Here is a 21231-nt window from a genome sequence, read left to right as displayed (position 1 = left end):
GAACTCGGTTTACCAGTGCACACAGTGTTCCTTTTGAAACTCTTCAGGGATAATAAACCCTAAAACAAAAATATTGTGTAGTATAAAGTTATCAGCTCTGTTGTATACACATTACAACTGTGGTTTAACTTTTGCGGATTTACTGTGACTCCCGAAGTTCAGAAAGTCAAATTTATCTGGCATAGACATGCAAGGTCTCATATAGGGGGTTGTGTACACATTGTTAGAGGGATGCATTCAATAAACCTGGCAACCCTGGGGAACTAGAGCGGATCAAAACTTGTCGTCAACACGCTTACGGTCGAAGTGGGACAGTCGTTTGAGTTCGGTCTTTCGAGCGCGGATTATCTGTTCAACGTTATACAACTGGTAAACATCTCTTGAATTATGTATTTAAAAACGATATCCTACTTAAACATATTTTTATGTACACTTTCTAAAGATTGATGTCAGAAATGGGACAAGTCAATTACTGAGCACATTTTCATGTGGGCTGGATTACAGTCACTTTGTGAGTGGAACTGGGAAGCGTGTGTCACTTGCTAACAAAGACTGGTTTTGCTCTTGAAATTTCTGGCATCTTTTACAGCAATTTTTACAGCTTTCGGATCACTGATTCCTTACAGTCACTGGCTCTAAAGTACTGATTTTAGTGTGTATATTTGTTTAATATTTAAAGGGCTTCATGCTGTCTCTTTCCCTCCTATTTTTAAGTCTGAAAGAGACAGTGCATCCAAGGAGACGAAGATAAAGAAAGATGCCGCTTCTCCACAGAAAGCCGTTTGTCAGACAGAAACCTCCGGCCGACCTAAAGCCTGACGAAGAGGTGTTCCTATGCCGAGTCACCCACGAAATCTTCAGAAACTATGAGTATGTTAAATAAGTTCATTCGGTATTATATCTAGAACTAGCTAAGATTCTGACTTGGGTCGCAAGAAGTTTAGGGGATGTCATCCACAGTTAAGAGTACAAAGATGCATAACTAATCTTGTTAAGTTTCTAATAATTAACACCAATGAACTTTTTAAAGGACATTATGTAGTTTAATGTAAATAAGTGGAAAAGGTGTCCGTGGGTGTTACAGTTTGTTCTTTTACATGAGGTTAAGAGTCAATAAGGTCTGTTTCGTTTGGCAGGTGTAGTTTTGTTGCTACTGAAGCTAGTTGTACTAGCAGCTAGTAGCTAACCCAAGTCCAAGGCTGGTTGTTAGCTAAGAGAGAAGTAGCATCTGAAACGCGCCACTCAGTGTTCACGCTTAAGCCCGGCCTGCTAGGCAACTGATTGCCCAAGTTTCGAACTTGAGAGAAGTTGTATTGACTGTCAAGTTAGTATTTAGAACTAAATAAATGATCATTGGCATTATCGGTGTACTCAGTCACATCCCAAGAGCTCTCGAGTGAAGTCACTATCACTGCCTATAATACTCACTTAAGTAGCATGCAACCTCTCGCACAGTAGAAGCTAAAGCTTAGATGTGAAGAGAAGCGTGGTGTAGCCTATTGTTGGAGTGAAAACATAACAATGCTAGGCAATGGCATAGCTACACCGTGCCCTATATGGACATTTGAACACTTTTGTTTGACTTTTAAAGTCCTGCTTAGGAAGCACACTGCATTTTTCTCAATTTATCTGGACATTCATTAGTCTGGTGTACATTCTATGTAATGCGAATCAGAAATGTCAATGTCTGGTGTTAAACTGGTGAAGTGGTGGTTATCTGAATCTTATAGTGATAATGAGCTGAGTGGACAACAATACCAATCTCACCTCTTCCTGTCTCTTTCCAGTGAGTTCTTTGAGCGCACTATTCTGTGCAACAGCCTTGTGTGGAGCTGTGCCCTGACTGGTAAGCCTGGCCTGACCTACCTGGAGGCTGTAGAGAGCGAGAAGAAGGCCCGGCAGAACCTCCAGAACTTTCCATCTTCACTGGTCCTCCCTCTGCTGCACCTGACCGCCCTCACACACCGCACACGCCTCCACGAGATCTGCGACGATGTTTACTCCTACGCCAAGGACAGGTTTTTCCCTGGGGAGTTGGTGGATGTTCTACACAGAGGAGGAGCCAGGTAGGATGCCGATCCCCAACCGGTCCCATGTCAGCAGGCCTGACTATACTGGGGGTGCAGTGGATGTGTAATACCCAGTGCAATGAAACCAACCAGTCTTATCAGTGCCAACTTGGGGACAGGTCCAATGCACATCAGTTTCATTCTCATAACAAAGTTATCAATGTGATGGCACCTTAGTTCTTAAATAGCACATACACAGCACTGTGTAGGCTTTTGGTTAGGTTCCTCCACCTGGTCCTTAAGACTTTGTTGACCTGTGAGGGGAAAGAGATAAGGTTAAGCAGTGTCGAAGGGTCCCGAACAGGATGATGCTGTGGTTTTATACTATCTCCATTCAGCCTAAGAATGAAGGAACTCCTGGTAGCCATGACCCTGATTGTGAGCTGTTTGATGAGAGCCTTCAGAGCTGGATGGAACGGTACTGGGTGTGGCTTCACACATGGATGGCTCAGTCTGCAGAAGCTCCTAGCTATTCTTCAGCCTTTAGTGGCCATACAGGCTACCATTTCTCAGCTTTGCCCGGATCACGGAAGCCCCGTTATGACATTTCTTATCAAACAACAGAGGAAGAAGAACGGAAGTGCATTTGTTGCAGCACTCTTGTCACTAAAGTCACCAACCAGTCTGTAATCATGTGGTTACAGACAGTCAAACCTAGCAGCTGATCCGTATTAAAAGGCCTAAACTGCTAACAAGCTAACCAGAGCCGTTTTTTCTGCACGGAGAGAGTGGATCCGCAAACTAGTCAGCCATCGCGGCCTGACCTTGCTGTCTGCAGAGATAACACAACACAGAAGGTACTGGGCGGAGCCAAGAAATGGCAGAGCTGTCTGATTGGCTGTCAAGGCAGAAAGACTCGCCCAGACTTCACATCATTGTAATGTGCGAGTGGAGCGGAGGCAGCCAGACGCCAGGCAGCATGGGCTCAGCAGGGGGGAGGGAAGGGTATCGGGAGAGGCGGGAGTGCAGACAATCGCTGTGCCGAGGCCACTAGTGGCTCTGTGGGCTTTATCTGGCAGATTGCTGTGGCACAGTTGGGTACCAGTGCTTAGCCGGATGTGCTTAGCTATGTTATAGGCCTGTACACAGTGTCTGTATTTGGTCTTGTAGTGGGTCAGGCGTTCGTTAGTGCGTTCGTTGGTGCGTTCTCTGTCAGATGATCTCTTACTTGACTGTGTTCATGCTTCTGTTCCTGCTGTTTTTATCCACTCTGTATCTTATTAAACTATTTAGAAAAGCTACAGAATACAATTACGTCTCCAGGTGCTTGCTTTGATGTGCCGTTTTAAAAGTCCAAAATGTATGAATAAACTTGATGCGTTGTTCCTGTTATCGCCCACTTCTTTAAAGGGTTTTCTCCCAAACAGCATCTTTACCCTGATGTGTTTGTTTCCCTGGCAGACAGCCATGTGAGATCCTGGAGGTGCAGTCCCCACACTCCAACTCTAACGGGGGCATGAACGGTCACACAAAGCCCCCCTCAGACGGGGACGCCATCGTCATCAGTGACAGTGACGAGGAGAGCAGCGTCCTCAAGTCCCCCAAGTCACTGGCCAATGGGTGAGTGGGAGTGGGAGGTTATTGTCCAGACGAGACCATTTGGTTTAGGATGGTGCAGTTACACCCTAAAATACACACAGCAATGACAAATCTGGAATACGGATAGTCTTTAATAAGGAAGATTTGGAATAAAGTAATGTTAAACACCCTGACAAGCATAGGCTGCTCACACCTTTTACTGTAATGAGCATGAATGAATGCATGTCATAGACCCCGACCACATCCTACCTCAAAAAAACTAAATCAGTGGTTTCCTCTGCTGGAGCCTGCATTCGGTCTTACCTGGTCTCAACCTCCTTCTTCTGTCTACTTATCAAAAAACACTTGTGGTCTCTCACTCTCCCCTTTTCTATCTCTTATGTTGACAGCCGTAAGAAGAAACCAATCAACCCAGCAGTGATAAAGTACAAAGTCCGTCCCATTAAGACAGAAGGTTGTGAACCCATTGTGACCAAGGCTGCTCAGATGAGGTGAAATCTCGATCCTCTTCCGCTGTCTGGAGGGTGAACTGTGTTTGGATGCGTGTCACAATACACGCTACCTTTTTTAAAACGCTCTCCATTGTTTCAGCCGCAAGAAGAACACACTGTCCCGGGAGAGGCTGAAGCTGCTCCTCAAACAGCACTGTGAACCTCAGAACGGAGCCATCGGCCTCAAGGTAGGGAAAATGGCTTCTAACTGGAAAATGGAAGGAAGACCATTCAGGAATGGCTGTTTAGTTTTGGAGCTGGGATTTTTGATCTTGAGTAAATTGTGTTTTCTCAGGTCTGTATGTTGTTGCTAGCTAGCTAGCATTACATAACCTTGTTACCTTCCTCCTAGGCCTCCACCATAGCTAAGTACTGTCTGTCAGAGACAACCTTCTCCCAGTTTTTCCCAGATGAACCACCAGTCTTTGTCTTCAGCCCACCCGCGAAGGGGCGGGGCAAACGGCCTGGAGATGGCTCTCCTGGAGAGGTAATAGGCCGGCTGTGATTTGCTCTTTATATTCCTGAGCTGTAACGTGATTGGTGTATCATGTTTTCCCTTTTGAGCTTCCACCAAGTTTCAGATGTGTGGAGCCACTGAGCCCGTTCCCCTAGACTTCGCACGTAACCGAATGTGAACCATACTTTAAACCAGTGTTGTGGCTCTGTTCTGTAGTTGGGACATAGTCTCCTGAAGGCAGCAAAGGAGAAGCTTCATCTAATGCAGCAGAAAGAGGAAATGGCTGTTGGTGAGTCATAGATTAAAGTTTTTTTTACCTTTTGGTATTCAACACAAAGTATGTTGATTCAAGCTGAAACATGTTTTTGGGGGGCCCATGTTCAGTCCAGGAGAAGGCCAAGTTGAAGAAGGAGAAAGAGGGTGCTTTGGAGGCCAAGAAGAGGGAGAAGGAGGACAAAGAGAAAAAGAAAGAAGAGCTGAAAAAGATGTTTGAAGAGGAGAGGCAGAGAAGGAAGGAGGAGAAAGATCGCATGAAACTGGAGAAGGAGAAGGTGAGGGGGATCTTCACAGTGAAAGGACTTCAGCGTCCTCCTCAGTGCATACATCACTTCACCTCTTGTGCTGTAAACCAAGCGTGTATTTCTCCACTCAGGAGCGAGAGAAGCTGAAGGAGGAGAAGAAGAAGTATGCAGAGCGTCTGAAGCTGTGGAACAAACCCAGAGAGGACATGGAGTGTGAAGACCTGCAGGTAATAAGACTCTCTGTTTCATCTCTGTCTCCATCCATCTGTCTGTGTGTTTGTTTTTCTGTCTCTGATCTCCTCTCCTCTCTCATCCATGTTTCCTGTAGGAGCTTCCCAGTCCGGTACCGGTGAAAACCCGCCTTCCAGCTGAGCTGTTTGGAGACGCTCTCATGGTTCTGGAGTTCCTCAAGTCCTTTGGAGAACTGTTCGACCTGAAGGATGAGTTCCCGGACAGAGTCTCCTTAGGTCAGAAAGACTTTGATTGGATATTTAAACCAGACCAGGAAACCTTGCTTGGCTTAGACTCCCAACAGCCTGTTTTGTTGTAACATGAAATCTTTTTGGTTCCTGCAGAGGTTCTGGAGGAGGCACTGGTGGGTTCGGACCCTGAGGGGCCCCTGTGCGAGCTGCTCTTCTTCTTCCTGTCGGCCATCTTCCAGGCTCTGGCGGAGGAGCAGGAGGAGGTGGCCAAAAACCAGGTGGCCGAGGCCGACACCAAAGGCATGTTGATGACGTTTCACAAACGGTCTCTCTGGGGGGGGGGGGGGGGGGGGGGGGGGGGGGGGGGGAAGACTCTTTGTTAAAAGTGTATGGTAAAGTCATCAAACAAACTGAACAGTTATGTTAAGTATGTTGGCAGCTAAAGTGGACCTTCTGGCTGCAGATCTTAGCGAGGCGCTGGATGATGATTCAGATCCCACCCAGTCAGCCATCAGCGCTGTGGCTGCCCTTGCTGCTGCCTGGCCACAGCTACACCAAGGTAACCAGTCAATCAGCTCGCCCGCTAATACAAGTCCATCAATCAATACCGACACCAAAAAATAGACAAGGCCAACTGTTGACTGGAGAGTAAGAGTATGTTTGCGATGCGTGACTCTACCTCTCTCGCCCCCAGGCTGCAGTCTGAAGCAGTTGGACCTGGACAGCTGCACCCTGTCAGAGATCCTGAGGCTCCACCTCCTGGCCTCGGGCGCCGACTGCAACAACAGCAACGCCAAGTTCCGTTACCAGAAGCAGGGGGGCTTCATCTCCAGCGACGACCCATGTGTGGAGCTCCGACTGGCCAACCCTGCCATTCTCAAGAGGCTGTCCTGCACTGCTGTCTACGACCTGCTGCCAGGTCAGACACACACACAGTAAAACACCCAGACAGCTTCTTCTTACTGCTGGGTTCTCCACTCCCTCTAAACTCAACTTCACCCTCCACAGTAATACAACATCAGAGTAGCTTCAAGCCCTGAGTTATTTGTGGGTGTGTGTGTTCAGGTGAGAAGATGAAGATCCTGCACGCCTTGTGTGGAAAGCTGCTGACGCTGGTGTCCACCAGGGACTTCATCGAGGACAGTGCTGAGGAGCAGAGGCAGGCCAAGCAGGAGCTCAGGGAGCTGAAGGCTGAGCAGCACCGCAGGGAGAGGGAGGAGGCCGCACACAGGTACACACACACACAGAGGGAGGAGGCAGCACACAGGTACACACACACACACAGAGAGAGGAGGCCGCACACAGGTACACACACACACAGAGAGAGGAGGCAGCACACAGGCACACACACACACAGAGAGGAGGCAGCACACAGGCACACACACACACAGAGAGAGGAGGCCGCACACAGGTACACACACACAGAGAGAGGAGGCCGCACACAGGTACACACACACAGAGAGAGGAGGCCGCACACAGGTACACACACACACACAGAGAGGAGGCAGCACACAGGCACACACACACACAGAGGGAGGAGGCAGCACACAGGTACACACACACACACACACACACACACACACACACACACACACACACACAGAGAGGAGGCCGCACACAGGTACACACACACACACAGAGAGGAGGCAGCACACAGGTACACACACACACAGAGGGAGGAGGCAGCACACAGGTACACACACACACACACACACACACACACACACACACACACACACACACACAGAGAGGAGGCCGCACACAGGTACACACACACACACAGAGAGGAGGCAGCACACAGGTACACACACACACACACACACACACACACACACACACACACACACACACACACACACAGAGAGGAGGCCGCACACAGGTACACACACACACACAGAGAGAGGAGGCCGCACACAGGTACACACACACACAGAGAGAGGAGGCAGCACACAGGCACACACACACACAGAGAGAGGAGGCCGCACACAGGTACACACACACACACAGAGAGAGGAGGCCGCACACAGGTACACACACACACACAGAGAGAGGAGGCAGCACACAGGTACACACACACAGAGGGAGGAGGCCGCACACAGGTACACACACACACACAGAGAGGAGGCAGCACACAGGTACACACACACACACACACACACACACACACACACACACACACACACACACACACACACAGAGAGGAGGCCGCACACAGGTACACACACACACACAGAGAGAGGAGGCAGCACACAGGCACACACACACACAGAGAGAGGAGGCCGCACACAGGTACACACACACACAGAGAGAGGAGGCCGCACACAGGTACACACACACACACAGAGAGAGGAGGCAGCACACAGGTACACACACACAGAGGGAGGAGGCCGCACACAGGTACACACACACAGAGGGAGGAGGCCGCACACAGGTACACACACACACACAGAGAGGAGGCAGCACACAGGTACACACACACACACACACACACACACACACACACACACACACACACACACACACACACACAGAGAGGAGGCCGCACACAGGTACACACACACACACAGAGAGAGGAGGCCGCACACAGGTACACACACACACAGAGAGAGGAGGCAGCACACAGGCACACACACACACAGAGAGAGGAGGCCGCACACAGGTACACACACACACACAGAGAGAGGAGGCCGCACACAGGTACACACACACACACACACAGAGAGAGGAGGCCGCACACAGGTACACACACACACACACACAGAGAGAGGAGGCCGCACACAGGTACACACACACACAGAGAGGAGGCTGTTCACACACACAAGGAGAAGGAGGAGGTCACACACAAGAAGGAGAAAAACAAGGAAGTACACACACACACACCCACCCACACCCAGTAGGAGGAGGGCACACCCCCTCATGTTGCGGGGAGTCAGGTGGCTGAGGGGTTAGGAAATCGGGCTAGTAATCTGAAGGTCGCCAGTTCGATTCCTGGCCGAGGCAAAATGACGTTGTGTCCTTGGGCAAGACACTTCACCCTACTTGCCTCGTGGAAATGTCCCTGTACTTACTGTAAGTCGCTCTGGATAAGAGCGTATGCTAAATGACGTAATGTAAATGTAATGTAATGTTGCTGGTGGGGACTGTCCCAGGGTGCGCAAGCGGAAGGAGGAGAAGCTACGTGAGCAGGAGCTCAAGCTCAGGGAGCTGCAGGAGAAACACGAGAAGATGAAAGAGCAGGAGAACGCCAGCCACTCCACCAGGTACGTACCTCACACACCTCGCACACGGTACAGAGCTGGTACCGCTGACCTGAACGCTAACCTTGGTGTGTTCCTGTGTGTGTCCAGGGAGGGAGCTGAGGACATGAACACCAGTACAGAGAGTCATGGAGGACACCAGACAGAGGACGAGGACGAACAGAGCAAGGCCAAGAAAAGTACAATTCTAGAAATACGTCCAATTCTGAGCACTGTAACTACCATAATTCACAGTGTATTGAACACAAGTTCACAATCTCCCTGGCGGGGGTCCAGCCACTGAAATTGTGGTATCACAGAATTTTCCAAGCTTCCCTCACAAACCATAACATTTTGTTCCAAACGAGCCACTTTTGCTCTAGCTGAAACTGTTTTCTTTCTCCAGAGATTGGAGGCGGTGGTCCGAAACAGAAGCAGGCAGAGCCTAAGGAAGACCCCGCCCCCTTGGGTCTGAACCCTGAGGATCTGCATCAGGAGCAGGAGAAGGTAGGGCTGCGTGTGTGTGTGTGTGTACATACCCAGACACCACCATCCTCGTCCCGTACAGCACTAACAACATTGCCGTTGCTCCCAGGTGCGAGAGCTGCAGGAGCGGATCCAGAAGGCGGCCGCCTGCACGTACATCCTCCCTCTGGGCCGCGACCGCCTCTACAGGCGCTACTGGCTCTTCCCCGGCGCCTCCGCCCTCTTCGTGGAGGACGACTTCCTGGGCCTGACCGAGGACATGCTCCTGCCCCAGCCCAAACAGGAAGCCAAGACGGAGGACCAGGAAGGGGCCGACACCGCCGTGTCCAGCCCCGCCTCTGACCCGGGCTCCGCCCCAGTGCACGTCTGCGGCCCGCCCGTCAACCGGCCCAACCAGTGGGCGTTCTACAGCACGGTGGAGGAGGTGGATCGGCTGATCGCGGCGCTGAACCCCAGAGGGCACCGTGAGAACACGCTGAGGGAGGCTCTGCTGCTGGAGAGGGAACGCATCGCTCAGCTGCTGTCCACCTCCGCAGCCGACAGATACAACCATGCAGGTACTGAGACACTATTTACACATCTGACTATATCTAACAACATCTAAACCCATCTGATGTAGCTACGTCATACAGCTGAAATGGGTCTCAGTTGTATAGCTACAGGCACCGTAGATTAAGTGCCACAGGCTAGAACTCCTGTGTAGAACAAGGGTTAGATAGGAGAGGTATCTACTGTGGTCAGACAGAACCATGCAGCCAGACAGGCCCCAGGATGCAGGTCAGGCTGCAGTATGTCAACCTGGTTCCTCACGCTCTCTCTCCTGTCCTGTCCAGACAAGCCCCAGGATGCAGGGAAAGCTGGAGGCAGTTCCTCCAGGACCAAGTCCTCCACAGCCGTCCCAGAATCCTCTGCTCCGGCTGAGCGGTTCATGGAGAACCGTCTGAGGGATCTGCTGCTGGACATCGAGGACCGCATCTACCAGGGAACCCTAGGGAACCTCAAGGTACCTTGCCTTGTTGGAAGAACTTCTTTGGCCAGAATGACCTGCTAAACTGTGCATTTGACAAATCAGTCTCTTTGACTGCAGGACACTTAATTCAATATCTTAATTTCCCAGTGGGCAATTAGTTGTGTACTGGCTTTAAATGAAATATCTTTAATTTTTTACAAGGTGACATTTTGTCCAGTTGACTGTTGATAAATCCTTAGGTTATGTAGCTAAGTGTGTGTGTGTGTGTGTGTGTGTGTGTGTGTGTGTGTGTGTGTGTGTAGGTGATGGAGAGGAGTGCGTGGAGGGCAGCTCTGGAGCAGGGCCATTACGACCTGCTGACCCCAGACGGCGCAAAGGAGAACGGGCTGAAGGTGAATGGAGAGGTGGAGGACATGGAGGTGGACTGTCAGCCCCAGAGAGGAAGCACTAGAGACAGGTAAACGATGCCTCTGCTCGACCTGGCTCGACAGCTCCACAGTATTTGCAAATGGGAATTGAGGGAGGTCCTTGAAATGTGTATCTGCATCAGTGGGTCTCCTGCACACCCCTCACCTCTCCCTCTCTCCTCCCCTCCTCTCTGCCCCCTTTACGTGTCAACTGGCACCCACCAAAACCACAACACATCAACAGTTTCCCCTGTGTTGTGTTGAGCAGGCTGGCCGAGCTGAAGGCTGAGGGGGGCAGCGTGGCGACACCGGGGTGTTCCAGCGGGTCGGGGACCCCCCAGCCTGTCAACAACACGGTCCATCTGCTGGCCCAGGCCCTGGTGCAGATCGAACAGGGCATGGAGAGGAAGTTTCTCAAGGCACCTCTGGGTAGGGCTACTGAACACCCAACCCACCCACGCACACACACACCAGTGTTTCCCCTATGTTGGCGGCCCGCTACGGTTACATTTCTACCGCCACGGTATCAGAATTAGAGCTGTACAAAATGTTAGGCCGTCTATCAGCCGTGATTGTTAGAGCGCATGTCGGAGAATAGCACAGACGCGCTTCACAGCGCAGGTGAGATTGCGCGTGTGCATCCTTGAGAACTGAAAGTCGTATAATTTATGTTGTCAGTTCATTTAAGCCTGTTATTGTATTAGTCTATAGTTCTTGCAAATTTAAATTAAGTTAACTGGTGATTTTCCTTGTTTGTATTCTTCAACTGCTAGCGAAATTGCACGTCTGTTGATTCGATAGCGATTGCTGCCCTTGCTCACGTTGTGTATTTTAGGTGCATTATTATGCTCAAGTAGCCTAGTTTTAATGAATAAATAGTGGGTATATTGTTATTATTTGCCACAGAATGCTTAGCAAGGTCAAATGAAGCAGACAGTGTACATGCTTCCGAGTGGCCTACCTTAATCTGTAGGCTAGGCCACTGCATTTACAATAAGTTGTTACGTCAATTATTCATTGGCAGCATTTATGCCATTTAGAACATACTGTAAGGTGTCTTTAAGTATGCTAATTTAGGGGAAATAGGACGAAAGTATGTGCAATATTACATTAGCTATTAGACTATTACATTAAGCTGCTCCGAAATAAAGGGTTAGCACTTTGTTTTGGCGGGGGGGGGGGGGGTTAGACCTGACCTGCCCCCACTGCTAAAAAAAATCCTAGGGGAAACACTGCACACACGCACATACACACACAGCTTAGATGACTGATGCCTCCCAACCTTTCCAACTGAAGATGTGTACTCCTCCCTACAGAGCTGGTCATTAAGGACCCTTGTTGATCCACTGTTGAGGTAGTTAAGCTCCTGATGACATGACTCAACAGATTACTGGCTGTCCTTTAGACGGACATGACGAACCAGTCAGAACCTAGTGCCAACCCTCCTCCCTCCGCGAGTCCATCTTGTAATTCCTCCCCTACCTCTTCCAGGGGATGAAGACTCTAAGAAGGATCAAAAGACTAAGAAGAAAGACAAGGACCAGTCTAGTGATAAAGACGGTAAGAAACAAAATAATCAAGTCACTGAGTCGAATATTTGTCATCGGGCTAGTTCCCTACCAACCCTTTAGCTAGAAGTAGTATGCCGACGAGAACACTTTCTGATCTGGTGTGTGTCCTCGTGTGTGTGTGTGTTCAGACGGCAGTGACAGCGGGCGTGTGTGTAAGACGGTGCTGGAGCGGTGGCGGGACTCTCTGCAGGCGTGCTCCAGCCTGTCCCAGGTGTTCCTCCACCTCTCCACCCTGGAGAGGAGCGTGCTGTGGGCCAAGTCCCTGCTCAACGCCCGCTGCAAGGTCTGCCGGCGCAAGGGAGACGCCGAGAACATGTTGCTCTGCGACGGCTGCGACCGGGGACACCACATCCACTGCATCAGGCCCAAACTCAAGGTAGGACTCAGAGTTACCGCAGCGCTGTCGGTCTAGGGGCGCCCCGGTGGCTAAGTGCGCGTGGCACAGGGTTTGGTTCAAATCCACCCCAGGTGGTTTGCTGAATGTCCTCTTCACTCTCCCGGCCTCCCTACATTTCTTGTCTCTCTCTATATCTTCACTGTAAAAAATAATAAAGGCAGAAATGCCTTCCACCTCCCCAAATGTAAAAATGTATCAAATTCTTACAGTATTAATGTAGGTCTGAGGCAAGACCCTAATTCTGGAACCTTCCTTGTGTTCTCTCCAGGCGGTCCCTGCTGAGGACTGGTTCTGTCCGGAGTGTCGACCCAAACAGCGGGCCAACCGTCTCACCTCGCGCCAGCGCTCGTCTGTGGACTCAGAGGAAGAGATGGAGGAAGAGAGAGGCTCTGAGGAGGAGTCGGAAGAAGGCACCGAAGAGGAGGAGTCGGAAGAGGAAGAGTTGGAGGAGGATTCTGAAGAGGAGGAAGTAAAAGAGAGGTGTGATTGTGTACATGTCATGGGCTGAGAAGATCATGACAACTAGTTTTGCGGTTGAGTAAGTTGCTTATGTCATCAGTCTCCCAATTCTAAAATATGAGGATGTTCGTGGATGTTTCCCCTCTGTAGTGTGACTAAGAAGGGCCGGGCTGCCGTTAAGCTCCCCCCGCCCGCTAAAGGAGGCCGGTCCAACACCAAGACCCCCAGCAAAAGCAGCTCCAGCCACTCTACCCCCCGCAGCCAGCAGACCACCCCCAGACAGGCCCCCTCCTCTGGGAGGGCGGCCTCCGGCTCGGCCTCCAGGGGCTCAGGGAAGAAGCCCACCCCCGTGTCCAACGGCAGAGCTCCTCCTAGGGCAGGAAGCCGCGCCAGCTCTCGCCTCAGCCATGAGATCCTGGCTCCCAACGGCAAGACCCCCTCACCTGCCTCAAAACGTCCCCCCGCAGGTATGCATCATGGGATAATAAAGGCAATAAAGTTTATGGTTTTCATGTTAGACGGTAGTCATTTTTATGTTCTCTCTCTTTTCTTTCCCCCCCCACACAGAGTTCACTTTGTGTTATATGACTAAATTGACACATTGTTAAATGGCTAAAGCTATTATTTTCACAAATACATTTTTCCCTTTCCTTCCTGCCTTCGTTGGGTCACCTGCCTGTCATTTCCCTGTCTGGCCAGCAGAGGTCTCCACCAAGCCAAAGCCCGTCCTGCTGACGACCTCGTCCTCCTCGTCCAGCCGCCGCAGCTCTGGCAGGAACCACGGCGTGCACGAGCTGTCGGCCTGCGAGCAGCTGACCGTGGAGCTGGTCAGACACGAGGACAGCTGGCCCTTCATGAAGCTGGTCTCCAGGACTCAGGTATACAGGGTTTATCACACACTTGCTACTCAAGGAGTGAGACTTTATAGCTCGTTTTACCCCTTCGCTCACACGTGCCTGCACACGCACGCGCTCCCTGTCCAGAGGTGTGGTGTGTGATTCTTTCTCTTCTTAATCTTTGTGTGTAGGTACCTGACTACTATGATATCATCAAGAAGCCTATTGCCCTGAGCACCATTAGGGAGAAGGTCAACAACTGTGAATACAAAACATCTGGTGAGCTCTACAGACATATTACACCTCACCCCTCAACAACTATCTTTAGATTCTGTAACTTTGCTGCATAGTATTTGCCTCAACGAAATGCATCACTTCACTTATTTTACTTCACGTAAATATCTCCCAATGCCATTTTACTAACAGTAAATACCTATCATCAGAATAATTTAATGTCCATGGGAATGAAATCATTGACCCTGAAGATTCTTGTTGTTGACGGCAACCTGTTGCTTCTCCCCCCACCACCACCCCCCCCCCCCCCCCCCCCCAGCGGAGTACATTGATGACGTGGAGCTGATGTTTGCCAACTGTCTGCAGTACAACCCTCGCCACACCAACGAGGCCAAGGCTGGGACCAGGCTCCAGTATTACTTCTACTCTGAGCTCCAGAAGCTGGGTCTGTCTGACAAGACGTCTCCTCCTCCTCAGAAACGGCCCCGGATGTAACACACCATCCCCTACACCCCTGCCTGCCTCTCTAGAACTGACACAATGTCCTTGAAGGTGCTTGGTGGAAAGTAGAGGCAGTTAAGTAATGTTGATAGATCTGCACTATAGGCCTAAGTACATCATAGCATATCAGGCAACAAGATCAAGTTATCACCATGTTGCTTATACCAGTCCATTCCTCTCAGATCTAGAGCCAAGCCAGGCAGGGGCAAGGGAGGGATGTGGAGTTTGTTTGTAAACAGACTGGATTGAACTTTCCTAGCACCAAACTGGAGTTTTTGAACATTCCCAAAGCAAAATGGCCACGTAAGACAGCACCACATACCGTCAGATGACAACACAGGATTAACTTGATGTGAATCTACTTTGCACTGGATATTATTTGAAAACAGTCGATTTTATTCATTTTCACTCAGGGAAAACAAATTGTGATTTGTAATTGAAAATTACGTTTTTTACAACGGTGCATTATGTTTTGTATTTTCTTGGCAGCATTTCTAGACTACTGTTTTGAGCACATCTCTCAAGTGAATGACCTCAACAACTTTGATTAATTAGGTATTGCCACCTCAAGATGACTGTTCTAAGTTTGTTTGTGCGTTTTCTCAGTTGTAACTTAGTAGAAAAATGTCCCAGAATCGACTGTCCATCAACACACACCCTGAAGGGGGGAGGGGCTTCAGTGACACTACACTGGAACAACCATCATTTAATCCTTATCAAATGTTCCATAATCCCCATTTTGTTTTTTTCTTATTGGTTATTTATTTAGTTTGTGTGTGAGGATGACCTGCTTTATTTATGATTTTCTTTTAAATATATATAGACCATGTTTTTGTAAAGATTAATTGACATAGCTTTCTGTTGAGTTTTAGGGTAGAGTTTAAATACTGAGTTTCCCCCTAAACTTTCTGAACTTTTGCTTTTGTATTTGCTGTCTTGTACATTTTTCTGTATGTAAAAATAAATTGACTTTTGTTTAATAGTTATTGTTTACATCTCATCTTTAACTAGAGGATTTTATTTTATAGATTTAAGTAACATCAAGAAGACTTCATTTGCACCTCATATCAAGAACTTTACAAATTGTAGAAATATATATTTTTCTTTCTATACAAATGTTTATTTTTGGGAAACTGAATTACGAGTTGTTTTTTTTTATTTGTTTTTTTTTGCTCAGGAGAAGTTTAAAAGTTGGTTATCCTAGCAAGTTGATTCATTGTCAAGTATGTCAGAGGACAAATTCCTTCGCTCCCTTCCAATCCCAGGACTGATCCCGCCCGCCTGTGTGAGTGCAGTATCTCATACGGTCCCATACTGGCGCACCCCTCTCCTCCCACCCCCCAACCCCCCTTCTCGCTCACACACGTTCGGCAGTTCACATTCCCGATACCTTTACCTCCTTATAAGTTCTCCCTATTTCTTATCAGAACGAACTAACCATCGGATATCATGGTAAGAGCACTTAAACCCGTGAACATTTCTTTGCTTACTACTGTAGGGGCAGAATTAACTTTTTTACAACTTTACAGTTGTAGTGGGATCTGTCCTCACCGTACCGTTATCTTCTTAGAGGACTAGCAATCCCAGCAGCGGCTAGCATGGCATGCTTGTTAGCAGAGTGACCAAATGAAGATGACAGGGTATGATTATTTTATGTTGAGCTGTGCCGTGTATGTCTCAGTATTGAATATAATCATGATTTGGTTTATGAAATGAGTCTCAATCTAAGATTGTCATGAGGCCTGATGCCTCTCTGGCTCTCGACAGCCATTTTAACCTAATTATAGCCGGAGTCCGCTAGCTAACGCAGTAATCACTGTCAAGCCCGTTCAACTTCAATGGTGAGCTAAGCTAGTGAAAGCTACTTTCTTAAAAGTTCGATTTTATGTAAAAAATAAAATAAAAAAAAACGTGTAGATGTATTTTGTCAATATCGTATTTGATTCTTGATACATTTTTAAATATCGAAATGCATTGGTTTGCTTACAACTGTGATTGAGATAAATGTGACTAACTAATGTTACTTGGGATAGTCATGTCTTTCCAAGTTGCCGCAAGAAGATTCACCTGGTGGTCTACCTATAACCACAGAGGGCTACGTTAGCTAGCTAGGCCTCAATACAGTGGTCTTTTCTCATTGACAATATTGCTATATTTGATATCCATAGAGTCTAGTGTTTTCTTGATTGAGAGTGGGGTAGCTAATTAACGCCATTTAGAAGGTTGAAATGTAAGGTTGTCGTACATATGACATAATGACTGACTGAATGGCACTTAGTTTAGGATCTGGGTATGAGTCAGCACTGTGCCTGTCCCCAACTCAAGTGTATTCGTCATTGTGAATCAGTGGTGAAAAATCAATGCTGTCAATTGTTATTCTGTCTGCATGACTCTGCCTGTAGTTTCCAACGCCTTAAAGCGAAATGGACTATTATACTGTAATCTAGTACAGGTAAATATATGGTCTATTTTACTAAATTTGAAATGAACAGGATAGGCCCAGACAATCTTTATGTTAGCCTAGTTGAATTGCTGTTTAGGGGGCATACCTTCCTAAAAACATTTAGCTGCAGTCCACATCAGAAAGGAATATGATTTATTTTGTGATTTGTGTTTGTTTATAATAACTTTTTTTAACTGTTATAACTGTTAACTATTACTACTGTTTCATGAATCATCAGTCTACCTCAAATCTACACCTAGTCACCATTATCTGCTGTTCACCTTATATCCTCTATTGCCCCCTTATCTCCATCCTTCTTTTCTCTCAGGCCTCTGGCGTAACAGTTAACGATGAAGTCATCAAGGTGTTTAACGACATGAAGGTGAGGAAATCGTCCAGCTCAGAAGATGTCAAGAAGCGCAAGAAGGCTGTGCTCTTCTGCCTGAGCGATGACAAGAAAAAGATCATTGTGGAGGAGGGCAAGCAGATCCTTGTAGGAGATATCGGAGAGACTGTTGAAGACCCTTATGCCTGCTTCGTCAAGCTGTTACCGCTCAATGACTGCAGATACGGCCTGTACGACGCCACCTATGAAACAAAAGAGTCCAAGAAAGAAGACCTAGTATTTATATTTTGGTACGTTGCTGTTTGTGTCACTGTTCTATGTCTAATGCGGTAGCTACTGCCAAAACTGACTCTTGAGTAGATGAACTGGCCTATCATACGTCTACACAGACGTGTTGTCGAATCCTGGTTTTACTGACTGGCTATCAAATTACAGTCGGCTCACTCGGTTTACAACTGAATATCACAATTAAAGCTGTTTTTGAATGAGTAGGACCAAACCAGATCAGTTCATTGTTTCAGATAGGATGAGGGAGATTAAGAATCAAATGCCCGTAAGGGGCTTCTGTCATTGATTTGAAATGAAGCAAGGAAGTTAATCTTGTTTGTATTGTCCTTGTTGCTCCAGGGCACCTGAGGGTGCTCCGTTAAAAAGCAAGATGATCTACGCCAGCTCCAAAGATGCCATTAAAAAGAAGTTTACAGGTGAGCACTTCCACCAAGACAAATTGTCTCCTCAATGAATGAAGAACCACATTCCCCTTGTGTGTTTCATTATGACAAGCATCACTAAATTGTGATTAGATCAGCTGATGTTTTTTGGGAGTATGGATGCCCAATCAACAAAACTTTGGATGTGCTAACCCTTAACCCTAAGTTATCATGGATGTGTAGTGTAATACCGGTAGTAGATTGTAAAATCATGAATAGTCCTTCCAGAGAGATTTAGTTTTCTAGTTATCTTTCAATTCCATTTCAATTGTTGGATGCTCTTTGGACTTTGGATTACACTGAGAAAGTAATAAAAGTGACTACCAATATCTAAATGAAGGAGGACCTTGAAACCTCAGAGATCAGATGGAACAGAACTCCTTGAACGTTCCACTTCTATTTCTCAGGTATAAAACACGAATGGCAAGTGAACGGACTTGATGACATTCAGGATCGTGCGACCCTGGCAGACAAGTTGGGAGGCAACGTGGTGGTGACACTGGAGGGGTTGCCGTTGTAAACTGACAACACGTGCCATATGGATTCCAGACGCTTTCATCTTAGCAGCTGTGTCTATATCATTTGATCCTAAAGGAATAGCTCCTAGGCTTTTTTTTGTGTCTGTTTGTTAAATTTTTCCACATGAAGATCTCATTAACATATGCAAAACCCTACCAGTAAATTGCCAGCAGACGTTTTCAAAATCCTGGTAGAATTGTGACCTTCAAGGAATGTTATGTAACATCGAGTGTTCTGCCAAAGCCAGTTCAAACAGCACCACTACCTGAGAAGGTACACACACTCCCACCACACAAGCTCTAAGAAGTAGCCACTGTTTGTATTTTCCACCACATCGACAGTGCTGACTTAGCGTTCACTAGTGTAGGAAATTGGAACGCTTTCTATAATGCCTTGACAATCTCCCACTGTCCAGGTGCTGCCTAATAGTACTTTGCACTCATTTTTTCATATGACTTATTTATTATTTGAACTGTTCTATCTTTATCGGATATGCTACTCAACATGGCAAAAACACGTTCTAGACTATGCATAAAAAGCACTTTTTTTGTTTATACAATACAAGTTGAGACAAAAAGGTCAGAGAATAACTAAGTATAAAGTTTATATATTTTATGCCACCGAGATAGACTTTACCTCAGTCTTCATTCCTGCTATGCAGATTAACTAGAAAAGAAGAGTATGGACCTGTTCAGTCGCCGCCTTACTTTCAGTTGAATGTACAGTTACGCCACGCAGTAGAGAGAAGGGGGGTGGTTCTTGCAGTTATTTTATAAACGCAAAATAATAAAAAGTGAATTCAAGAAAGGATCAGAAAAGTTGACAATATATACGAGCATTTGGAGCCTTAATTTAAATATTGTTTTTGAGATCGCAGAGGTTGCCACTTTTCAATAAAACCTTGTGGCAGATCAGTAAACCGAGTCTCATGTGAGTGGTTTTATGTTTATGAAGGTGTGATTCTGCATGATTGATATCCTTGGAAAATGGGTCTTAATGTAGGGTTAGGACTTGGTTGTTTACTAGTGACATTAGTATAGTGAACTCAATAGTAAAATGTTCTTGTAATATGTTGTTAAGTCTATTTAATCTTAGAACATCACGTTTATCATTGCTTAATGTGAACACTGATACATCCACATTTAAATTTGTGTCTAGAAAACCCGGCCTGGTTGGTTTTAACCAAACTGGATCGATGTCTGGGCCTGGTCAAGCACTGGAGTTAACGTAGTGGCGAGTCCACCAGCGTCTGGGCTTGAGGCCAGGGCCTGCTAGCTTCTCCCTGCAGAGAATTTGATCTGCGGGCGGAGAGCAATCCTCTGCTGCTGACTGCTATTTATGGCCAACACATGCTTTTGTGTCTTGTCATCGTTGTCCACAAATGGCAAAAGTGGACAGGCTGGCTTCCAGAGAGCAGTGGAGGGGGAAGACGGTTGGAGGAGCCCGAGTGCTCAGCAGCAGCAGCAAAGAATGCTTCTCATACTGAAGAACTTGGAACAGCTACGGAAACAAATGTACCAAAACATCTGACATTGAACCCCCTGCCCACACACATACACACACACACAGTAGGACTATACATGTTATATACCCCTTCTGGGTAAATGCCTTCTGACAGCTGCAGTGCATGATGTCTGTTTAGAAGCCACCATCTATCCTGTCCTTACAGAGAAAGAATAAACTGTAAAATGGTCGGAGGTGACTACCATGGATGGTGTGATAGACCCACCTCTGACCTAGTAATGTCCCCTGTTGCCCGGAACCTTCCAGTCCTGGTTATGAAACTGGTCAATGGCTGCACAGCTTCTCCAATATCACCCCAGTGACATACTAAGTCATCACTGTGTGTGGAGTGGTGGTGGTGGGGTGTTATGTCTGCAGACATGTTGAAAACATGTATGAAGAGTAACATGTGCACATTAGATTTGATTAATCCATTTAGGTTATTCCCCTGGATGAAAACTCAGATTAATGTCCATAGGTTTCAATGACAATAGCGAGGAGACTTTCAAAGTCTTGCATTTACATTTAGCAGACGCTCTTATCCAGAGCGACTTACAGTAAGTACAGGGACATTCCCCCCCAGGCAAGAAGGGTGAATGGCCTTGCCCAAGGACACAACGGCATTTGACACAGACGGGAATCGAACCTGCAACCTTATGATTACTAGCCCGATTCCCTAACCGCTCAGCCATCTGACTCTCTTGAGGCTCTTCGATATTCACATAAGGTGTATTGTGGACAGCTCACCAGGCCTTGTGAGTTTAGCAGCCCCACCCCGACAGTTTGAGTGTGTGCTATGATAAATATGCTGAAAATAAACAGGTGACCTCTCCTTGCTCTCAACTCCAGCATACTCTCATATAGCTTCTGGGATGATTACAAACACCATAATACTAGGGAAAAACAGCACAGAGCTTAGCCAGTCATTCACAACACAGGAGCATATGGTACTTTTCCTCTGGGGCCCACATGATAGTTAAAGAGTCCATAGCGGTGAGATGTATTCATATAAGAGTCTTTCCAATTAGTCAACTATTAAGATCTGTTTCAATTTCTCAAAATTAAGAACTTGAGAAGTAGAATCTGTTTTGGGCCTCTAAATGTTTCGAAGCAG

General features: G+C 47.3%; 2 protein-coding genes across 5 annotated transcripts; both read left to right on the top strand.

The window, feature by feature from the left end:
- Nucleotides 1-257: 257 nt before the first annotated feature.
- On the top strand, nt 258-15578 carry baz1a (bromodomain adjacent to zinc finger domain, 1A). Of its 4 annotated transcripts, none has more exons than XM_047017446.1 (29): nt 258-369; nt 715-870; nt 1788-2066; nt 3471-3629; nt 3998-4099; nt 4200-4287; nt 4452-4586; nt 4773-4845; nt 4941-5107; nt 5209-5304; nt 5406-5544; nt 5653-5799; nt 5963-6058; nt 6194-6418; nt 6565-6730; nt 8649-8759; nt 8847-8935; nt 9142-9242; nt 9331-9778; nt 10055-10224; nt 10494-10648; nt 10867-11027; nt 12090-12158; nt 12298-12545; nt 12835-13046; nt 13176-13492; nt 13725-13903; nt 14053-14140; nt 14415-15578. In XM_047017446.1, exons 2-29 carry the CDS (start codon nt 758-760, stop codon nt 14588-14590), a joined length of 4509 nt encoding a protein of 1502 aa, XP_046873402.1. In that variant the 5' UTR covers nt 258-369; nt 715-757; the 3' UTR covers nt 14591-15578. The 4 variants fall into 4 exon arrangements, with proteins under 4 accessions (XP_046873402.1, XP_046873405.1, XP_046873404.1 ...); XM_047017449.1 differs by having other exon boundaries at nt 264-369; nt 12099-12158; XM_047017448.1 differs by having other exon boundaries at nt 264-369; nt 13728-13903.
- Nucleotides 15579-15926: 348 nt separating this feature from the next.
- On the top strand, nt 15927-19533 carry cfl2 (cofilin 2 (muscle)). Its single transcript, XM_047017739.1, has 4 exons — nt 15927-16048; nt 17368-17675; nt 18013-18089; nt 18503-19533. Exons 1-4 carry the CDS (start codon nt 16046-16048, stop codon nt 18613-18615), a joined length of 501 nt encoding a protein of 166 aa, XP_046873695.1. The 5' UTR covers nt 15927-16045; the 3' UTR covers nt 18616-19533.
- Nucleotides 19534-21231: the final 1698 nt, after the last annotated feature.

Source organism: Hypomesus transpacificus, chromosome 3 (assembly GCF_021917145.1).
Source record: "Hypomesus transpacificus isolate Combined female chromosome 3, fHypTra1, whole genome shotgun sequence".
Classification (NCBI taxonomy): domain Eukaryota; kingdom Metazoa; phylum Chordata; class Actinopteri; order Osmeriformes; family Osmeridae; genus Hypomesus; species Hypomesus transpacificus.
The sequence above is the reverse complement of the archived record's forward strand: the minus strand, read 5'-3'. Positions and strand labels throughout refer to the sequence as shown.

Coding starts and splice junctions, on each gene's coding strand:
- baz1a (XM_047017446.1), top strand. CDS start 758: ATGCCGCTTCTCCACAGAAAGCCGTTTGTCAGACAGAAACCTCCGGCC. Junction 5,305..5,405: donor TGGAGTGTGAAGACCTGCAG/GTAATAAGACTC, acceptor TGTTTCCTGTAG/GAGCTTCCCAGTCCGGTACC. Junction 9,779..10,054: donor CGACAGATACAACCATGCAG/GTACTGAGACAC, acceptor TGTCCTGTCCAG/ACAAGCCCCAGGATGCAGGG.
- cfl2 (XM_047017739.1), top strand. Junction 17,676..18,012: donor GACCTAGTATTTATATTTTG/GTACGTTGCTGT, acceptor TTGTTGCTCCAG/GGCACCTGAGGGTGCTCCGT. Junction 18,090..18,502: donor CATTAAAAAGAAGTTTACAG/GTGAGCACTTCC, acceptor TCTATTTCTCAG/GTATAAAACACGAATGGCAA.